Here is a 9,451-nt window from a genome sequence, read left to right on the forward strand (position 1 = left end):
GATTTGATCTGCTGGACACAATTTTCGAACTTTAAGATATGATATCCTGAAGTTTGAATTTTGAGGTTTAAACTCTAGGATGTAGTGTCCTGAAATTTAAGCGAAATTGGCTAATCTTTGCATACATTGTAAACTGTGAATAAATTTTAGGTAGCATACTTAAAAGTGGCTATCTGGTGTCATTTCCACACAAATAAGTTCCAAAATGTCTAAAATTTTGCATCAATTTAAGACGCTGTTTGGCCAAGTAATTGCTTATTTCATTCATCAAAAGTCAATTTGAATTTAAAGTTTAAAACGTCCAAATTAGAAACTGAAAATGGAAACTAGTGCTGCAAATTATATAGATCTTTGTTTGGGATTGTTTGCACTAGGGCTGTGCACGGATCGGATTTAGCATATTTCGGATTCGAATTTCGGATTTCGGATTCTAGAAAATGCAATCCGAATCTGATCCGAATTATATCGGATCGGATCGGATTTTAAAGTTTGGATCGGATCGGATATCGGATCGTATTATTATGCCTCAAAGTTAAACTAATATGTATATTTTCTTTGTAAAAGAGGCAATACATTAAGAAAAATTCATGTTTATGCAATTATGAGAGTACTATGGTGCCAATATAGCTAAATCTAGCAATTGTAAAGGTAATAACTTGGAGGTTGATGTAAATTAAAGTGTAGTATTTATACATGTCCTAATAATTTCGGATTTCGGATTGGATTGGATTAAAATATACCAATCCGAAATCCGAAATTTTAATAAACATAATCCGAAATCCGATCCAATCCGAAACCCAAAATTCAAAATTGAATGGATCGGTTCGGATTTCGGATATCCGATCCGAATGAACAACTCTAGTTTGCACCGAGTGACCTTTTCTGAGGCCAATCTTTATATTCTATCCGCCTTTAAAAGTAGTTCGGTGATTTCTTTTTCTTTTTCAGATAAATGTAATCCATTAAGCTAAGAATGGACACAATTTAAAGAGAGACCAAGAAAAGGCCATTTTTGCAAAAGCGCCCTTTGTTTGAAAGTCTGATAAGTCTTTAACCTTTAGTCCAATTTGAACCAAACTATTTAATTCGTTTTTGTGATAAAAGTTAAACAAGATAATCAATTGAGACAGTTTGTGGATATTCACTCTATTTTCTGTTACCACAAAATATTTTGAGATGAACTCATATATTTTTTAAATGAATATGATCGAATATCTTCAAACAGATTAGTACTATTAAAGTATTAATCAATTAAATTCTTTAAAATTAGTTTGGCCCTCCCGTGCATCAGCCAATTTAATTTGCACTACTTATCTAAAAATAAAGATAATTAAGCCCATACACTTAGAATGTAGTGTAAACAGACCTTACCCCCACCTCAACAAGGTAGAAAGGGCAAATAAGATAAGGAAAGACGACAAAAGAGAAACTGACCTATATTTTACCAATTAGAAACAAATATAGGCCCGTGCAAACAACAACATACTCAGTGTAGTCCCACAAGTGGGGTTTAGGAAGGGTAAAGTGTACGCAGTCCTTATCCCTACCTTTAAGAGAAACAAATATAGGCTCGTGCAAACAACAACATACCCAGTGTAGTCCCACAAGTGGGGTCTAGGAAGGGTAAAGTGTACGCAGTCCTTATCCCTACCTTTAAGAGAAACAAATATAGGCCCGTACAAACAACAACATACCCAGTGTAGTCCCACAAGTGGGGTCTAGGAAGGGTAAAGTGTACGCAGTCCTTATCCCTACCTTTAAGAGAAACAAATATAGGCCCGTGCAAACAACAACATACCCAGTGTAGTCCCACAAGTGGGGTCTAGGAAGGGTAAAGTGTACGCAGTCCTTATCCCTACCTTTAAGAGAAACAAATATAGGCCCGTACAAACAACAACATACCCAGTGTAGTCCCACAAGTGGGGTCTAGGAAGGGTAAAGTGTACGCAGTCCTTATCCCTACCTTTAAGAGAAACAAATATAGGCCCGTACAAACAACAACATACCCAGTGTAGTCCCACAAGTGGGGTCTAGGAAGGGTAAAGTGTACGCAGTCCTTATCCCTACCTTTAAGAGAAACAAATATAGGCCCGTGCAAACAACAACATACCCAGTGTAGTCCCACAAGTGGGGTCTAGGAAGGGTAAAGTGTACGCAGTCCTTATCCCTACCTTTAAGAGAAACAAATATAGGCCCGTACAAACAACAACATACCCAGTGTAGTCCCACAAGTGGGGTCTAGGAAGGGTAAAGTGTACGCAGTCCTTATCCCTACCTTTAAGAGAAACAAATATAGGCCCGTACAAACAACAACATACCCAGTGTAGTCCCACAAGTGGGGTCTAGGAAGGGTAAAGTGTACGCAGTCCTTATCCCTACCTTTAAGAGAAACAAATATAGGCCCGTGCAAACAACAACATACCCAGTGTAGTCCCACAAGTGGGGTCTAGGAAGGGTAAAGTGTACGCAGTCCTTATCCCTACCTTTAAGAGAAACAAATATAGGCCCGTACAAACAACAACATACCCAGTGTAGTCCCACAAGTGGGGTTTAGGAAGGGTAAAGTGTACGCAGTCCTTATCCCTACCTTTAAGAAGGCAGAAAGACTATTTTCGGTAGACACCTCGATTCAGAAAAAATATAGACAAGTGCAATAAACAAATACATAAACAAACGTATATTAGCGACAGCTAAACGTTCTATGACTATATATACATAGTGAAAAGTACATAAACGTAAACAAAGAAATAAATCATCACAGTAATATGAATAGATAATATATAGATACCTTATCAAATTTGGAGATGATTTCCAAAGAACTAGCACTAGATATAATATACAGAATATCAAGAGTCAGAGGGAAAAAACTAAAAACATCCTTAAAAGTTTATTAACTACCAACTAAACGAACTAATATAATTGCTAAAATCTAGATCTAACTAATATATATACGAATAATATATAAGTCTACTAATAAAATGCCCACATGTTAGCAACCCTACTTTCCAGAAATAGTATTTGATTGACTACTACTCTCACCATTCACCAAATTCTTCATGTTATATTCTGGTAAATACATAGTAGAGTTTACCATCTCACAATTCACAAGATACTGATCAATGAACTCACCACTGCCCATTTTTTCAAGTCCCATATACTCATAATCTTGCCCTATATAGCCACCAATACATGAACTAAAGCAAGGAATATCACCAAATCCTTTGCTTTTCATGTTATCATCTTGTCCCATGAAATTGTTATTAGCCATCATAGAAGATATTGGTTCAATCTTCATAGGTGAAGGAGGGTAGTGAAATTTATCATTTGTCACAATACTTTGGTAGTCATAGGCATTAGTTGTTGACCATGGCATGTCACAAAATTCAGGCACACAACTTTGAGTGAAGTTACCAAATCTAGTGGGAACTTGTGGGTGAAATGTCGGTACGTGATTGTTGGAATGTAACGTGTCCTGGATACAGTTTATGGAGTCGTGTCTGGTAGAGTCTTGACTTGTAGCTTCGAAAGTAATATTAGCAAATTCATTGCTTAAATTTCCATCAGAGGACTCACCAATTTGCCCATCATCATTAAATTCTTGAACAGAATCATTACTATTTCCTCTTCCTGTCTTAGTTTCATATGCATCCCTAATTCTCTTTCTTTGAGTGAACATGGTGTTATCCCTATCTGATTTCTTGTAGATCCTGCACAATACCCATTCATCCAACTACAAAATTTGAAAAAAAAAAAGAGAGGAAACAATGACATAACAATGTTAATTAGGACACAAAACAAGTAGATACTGAAAATAAAAAAGAAATCAAGAACTATTAGTCAAACAAAATCAAAAGGAAAACAATAAATAATAAAGATAGACTTTAAGTTTTATGTAATGACTATATAACAGTCATTCACTATAAAAGTCAAAATTTGCTTGGAAAGATCGAAACAAACGAGCATGTTATAGAAAACTTTGACTGTAGTATCTTTTCATATCAAGCATGATATGATAAGTTAAAAAAAAAAGTAATAATCTGTTGTGGCTGATTAAATGAGTTGATGCATGTGACAATATATATAACTTAAATACAGTATAAGAGGCTCGTTTGTTCCATATTTTTGAATGCTATAGCAAATTGCTGTTATAGAAAACATATATTATAACAGAAAATTAAATTTGGTTCCGAAAAAACTTGATTTTTATGATAAAGTGTTGTTATAAGAATGGTGTTATAGAGAGGTTCGACCGTAACTCTACACAAGTACGAAAACCAAAGCATTGGAGAACTTTTAGTTAAACAACTATAGTTTCGGTTAGGACATTTTTAGATAACATTTTTGATAAACCAAATAATTAGATTAGGACAAATATAGAAAGTAAGAATAGTTACCTTCCAGTCATTAATATCTCTTTCAGCCAAATTTGGAATGTCAGGGACTCTATACTCGTGCATAATCCAATTAGTCTTTTCTCCTTTTGGAGGCTTTCCAATGTAATAAACTAAAGACTTTTTTAATCCAATTATCACATTTTTATTATCCTTGATTTGTTTATCAGCTCCAGTAGCTTTCCAATATCCATCACCAGCAGCTCTATTTGGTCGATTTCCATTTCTGTACTTACGATCTCTTGGTGTTAAGACATACCATTCTTTTTCTTCAGTACTTGGCTTAACATGTGCTGCAAAAAAGATTGAAATAACAAAGTATTTAGCTTATATATTAGCGAAGCTAGAAATTTACCAAAGAGTGTTCAAATTTGAAAGAAGTGAAAAAAATTCTTGACAAAGAGTGTTCAATATGTTTTATATACCTCTAAAACGTAATATTTTACGTATATATATGGTGTAATTTTTCGACGAAGGGTAGTCAATGGACTACCCTTACTACCATGTGGCTTCATCCCTGTGCACTAATTACGATATCAGTATAGTTTAAGCTGTTGTAATGGATCATAGATTTATTTTTTAGGTTACGCTATCAATAGATTTTAACTTGTTGTAACAGATAACAAACTTATATTTCAGGTTACTAATTCCATTTTTTTGGACGGTTACTTATAGTTATTATTTAAGTGATCTGATAAGTCTAACATCTGTATATATAAATTAAACTCATTATATTTGAACATTACACATTTACACTTCTTGTTAGAACGTTACACCTCTAGTAATTAGAATGTAGATTAACATGTCTACAAGTAATGTAACACTCAATTTTCTAAATTTTAGATGTGAGTTTAACTTTTAATATATAATATCAATGTAAAAGAATTTTATACTATCACATCACCTAAAAGATATATATAACTATATATATATATCGGTAATAATATAACTATTATCTAAAATAGGTAAAGGTATTAATTAATACAGAGGATTTTATTAACCTGAGATATTATGTAGAAAAAAACTCGATCACTTGAAACCCTATACCAATGTTAGAACCCTAAACCCTAAAGCAACTTACACCAATTCACAAAACCCTAAAACAAGATATTGAATATAATTAAACAATCACATGATCAGAATAAAACACACTGTATACCTATATACAAGAAGAAAAAACACATAAAAATCTTAAACCCTTAAACCCTAGTCATCTTAAACCAAAATATTTTTAAAAAAATGTTCCAACATGTTATTAAAAAAATTATTTTCATACATACCAGCAATCAACTCAGGGTTGTACTTATAAATGTTGATTTCATATATCCTGTTTGGATACAAAGGCAAGTTATCCAACTTCCTCTTCAAATAATACGTAACGAGCTCAGAATCAGTAGGGTTAAAACGATAACCAGGAGGGAAATTATTGATATAAGCATCAATTTCTTCAGCAGAAGTAATTTCACCATTTTTGTTATTGTTGCTAAGAACTGCAATAACTTGAAGCTCATTTATAGGCATTTGATCAGTTAAATTTCCTTTAGAAATATTAGCATTGTTTGTAGGAGGAGATGATGAGTGATGGTTTTCCATCGTATAGGGGACTCTCTCAAAGAAATTATGAAAACCCTATACCTTAGATTAGATGAAAGATGTTAATTAAAAGTCTAAGATTAGAGTTTTATAATTATAAAAAATGGGGTTTAATGTATTTCTATTAGAAAAGGAGTGGCCAGAGAGTATTTTACTTCAACAAGATAACTACTTCCTTATGTATTTCCGATAAATTTTGTTGTTGATTAGATGGAATTTGGTAGCCAAATCTAAAATCTGTTTAATTTAATGATAGATAATCAAAATACAGTTGGAATATATAGGAGTAATTAATTTGAGAATACACCCCTTATTTTTATAAATCAAACACTATTCAATTTAACCAGCTGTAAATTTTCTTCAAAACTAATAGATAAACTTGAATTCCAAATATCAAACATCATATAAGCATCCAAGAATATAAATGTGGGGTATTTTTTCGTTACATGATGTTATATATATATATATATATATATATATATATATATATATATATATATATATTCTTAACGGGTTAACGGATTATCCGTTAAGAAAATTAACATAATTATGTGCATGCATAAGATTCGAGTTAGCTTTTTCAAAGAAGGGCTCACGAATATTGCCCTCCATACTTTTGTTTTGAAGGCCCTCTTTAGGAACAATTGAGATGAGTTGGTAAAAGCTACTATAATTTTCTAGGTTAGTCCCACGTAATGATGAATTAAATATTTCTTCAGATTTAACTCCAAATCAATGGATATATGACATGATATATATTTTTTAAACACACGTTTATTAATTTAATCATCCCAAAATTCACTGTAGTTGGAAGTAAGTGCTAATCAGCCAAAACAATGTCAAGGAGCTGATCTATAAGTTCAACGAAAAAGTCAATAACATATATTAAATTAAAATTAGGCATAAATAATAATAATAACAATAACAAAAAATATAATATATTTAATATGATTTCACAAGTGAGGTCTGAAGAGAGCAGAGTGTATGCAGACGTTATTCTTACTTTGTCTGAGGTAGAGAGACTGTTTCCGATAGACCTTCAGCCCAAGAAAATTATTTTCAAAATTGTAACGACTCGACCGGTCGTTTTGAGCTCTAGTGTGTTGTTCGGCGGTTTGATACCTTGAATAGCTTCACTTCATGTATTATGACTTGTACGCATAGTCGGAATTGAATTTTGGAAAGTTCAGAGTTGATTCAGAAGGAAATTCTCAATTCGGAAGCTTTAAGTTGGAAGAGTTGACTAAGGTTTTACTTTTGAGTAAATGACTTCGAAATAGGGATTTGAAGGGTCCAATAGGTTCTTATGATGATTTTGGACTTGGGCGTATGTTCGGATTGAGTATCAGGTCGCCTGGGAGCATTTCAGCGCTTATTGGGGAAAGTTGGCATTTTGAAGATTTTAGAATTTTCTATGTTTGGTTTGAAGTGAACTTTGGTGTTATCGATGCCCCTATGGGATTTCGAGCATTAGAATAGGTTCGTATCATGATTTTATGACTTGTATGTAATGTTTGGCGTCATTCTGGAATGTTTTGATATGATTCGGACGCGTTTGACGAGTTTGAATGTTTAAAAGTTGAAAGAAAGATATTGATTGTTGATTCATGATTTTTAATGTTACTCATGGAGTTTTGAGCCTTTGGATAAGTATGGATAAGGTATTGGGATTTGTTGGTGTGATCGAACGGGGTCCCTAGGGCCTTGTGTGTGATTCGAGGTGGTTTCAGACCAAGTTCGGTGTTTTGATATTGACAGTGTGCAGGTGTGCTTTGTGATCGCGAAGAAGGTTGATGAAGGGCCCCTGTTTTGCTCTCGCGAATGCGAGAAGGCTCGCACGAACGCGTAGAAGGGCCTGGCCCTACTTCGTGAACACGTAGACTTGATCGCGAATACGAAGAAGGCTGGGAGAGGGATGTTGTGAGGCAGAAAGCCTTCGCAAACGCGAGGCATGGAACACGAACGCGAATGGCAGGATCAGCTGGGCATCGCAAACGCGATCAGGTGGTCATGAACGCGTAGAGTAGCTGGGCAGCTAGGAGGAGTTTTCTTTCGCGATCGCAAGGCTTTTTCCGTGATCGTGAAGAAGAGCGGATCTGGGTAGATTTGATTTAATACAGGATTTGGCCCATATTCCTTTATTTTTACTTGGTTGGGTGATTTTTGGAGCTCTTGAAGAGGAGATTTTCATAATTTATGTCAAGGTAAGTAATTCCCACATATTGTTAGTTAACTACATAGATTCTACACAGATTTAAATATGAAAATTGGTAGAAATTGTGAGATTTTGAAAGAAACCTAGAATTTGGTATTTTTGAATTTTGACCACGAAATTAGATATGGAATTAGAATAAATTATATATTTGAATTCGTGATGTTATGGATAATGTTTATCTTCAAAAATTTTCTAAATCCGAGCATGTGGGCATGAGGGTTGACTTTGTTGACTTTTCTAGTGGAGTTGGAAATTATTATAAATTAATTAATTATGATGTTGGAGTATATTTTTATTGGTTTTCATGATTGTTTGAATAGTTTCAGATCGATGGGCATTGCTTTGGGGTGCTAGAGAGGCGTTGGAGCCGGTTATGGAACTTCGGAGTAAGGTAAGTCTCTTGTCTAACCTTGTGAAGGGGAATTTACTCTGTAGGTGTTTTGCTTATTACATGCTAAATATTACGGGAGCTACGCAGGTATGAGGTGATGAGTGTCCGAGTGTATGCTAGAATTCCTGACTATGTACGGGTCGACTTAGATTCACGTCATGCTTTAATTTTACTAATTGAGTTATTAATGGCTTTTTAATTACTTTTTTCGTATTATGACCTGAGATTAGACTCGCATAGAGTAATGGACTCGCTATTTTAGATATTTGACGAGCTACTTGATTAGCCGTGGGAAAATTGTACTTCCCTTATGAATTTCTTCCGCATTGTGCGTATCCATCGAAAAGTTTCCTTAAATTTCGTAACTCATATGTAATTCATGAGAGGGATCAAGTACCTGTTAAAGCTTCTTATTCTAATGGGATCAGGTTGTTCATCTCGGCAGGCTTATTATAATACACTCTTATGGGATCGGGTCGTTCACCTCGACAGGATATTGTAACACACTCTTATGGGATCGCGTCGTTTGCCTCGTCAGTATTACGTATCATATTCTTATGGGATCGGGTCGTTCGCCTTGGCAGAATTATTGTAATATGCCCTTATGGGATTGGACTATTCGCCTTGGCAGAATATTGTAACACACTCTTTTGGGATAGGGTCGTTCACCTCGGCATTATCACGTACATATTCTTATGGGATCAGGTCATTCACCTTAGCAGGATTACATATCATAATTTTATGGGATCGAGTCATTCACCTAGGTAGTTCTATGAAACACTCTTATGGGATCGGGCCGCTCGCCTCGGTAGAATCGTGTGAAATACTTGATACAGAGTCCACAGGCTCACGAGTTTCTTG

The 9,451-nt window shown here is 34.6% G+C and overlaps 1 protein-coding gene across 1 annotated transcript; it reads right to left on the reverse strand.

The window, feature by feature from the left end:
• Nucleotides 1-2,912: 2,912 nt before the first annotated feature.
• LOC107782291 (uncharacterized) lies at nt 2,913-6,030 on the reverse strand. The gene is made up of 3 exons (XM_075222320.1): nt 5,672-6,030; nt 4,395-4,684; nt 2,913-3,730 (listed from the first exon to the last, which is right to left on the reverse strand). The coding sequence occupies exons 1-3, from the start codon at nt 5,982-5,984 to the stop codon at nt 2,999-3,001; spliced, it is 1,335 nt and encodes a 444-aa protein (XP_075078421.1). The 5' UTR covers nt 5,985-6,030; the 3' UTR covers nt 2,913-2,998.
• Between the last annotated feature and the right edge of the window lie 3,421 nt (nt 6,031-9,451).

This window comes from Nicotiana tabacum, chromosome 9 (assembly GCF_000715075.1).
Source record: "Nicotiana tabacum cultivar K326 chromosome 9, ASM71507v2, whole genome shotgun sequence".
Classification (NCBI taxonomy): Eukaryota; Viridiplantae; Streptophyta; class Magnoliopsida; order Solanales; family Solanaceae; genus Nicotiana; species Nicotiana tabacum.

Coding starts and splice junctions, on each gene's coding strand:
- LOC107782291 (XM_075222320.1), bottom strand. CDS start 5,984: ATGGAAAACCATCACTCATCATCTCCTCCTACAAACAATGCTAATATT. Junction 4,685..5,671: donor CAACCCTGAGTTGATTGCTG/GTATGTATGAAA, acceptor TCTTTTTTGCAG/CACATGTTAAGCCAAGTACT. Junction 3,731..4,394: donor GAGATATTAATGACTGGAAG/GTAACTATTCTT, acceptor CAAATTTTGTAG/TTGGATGAATGGGTATTGTG.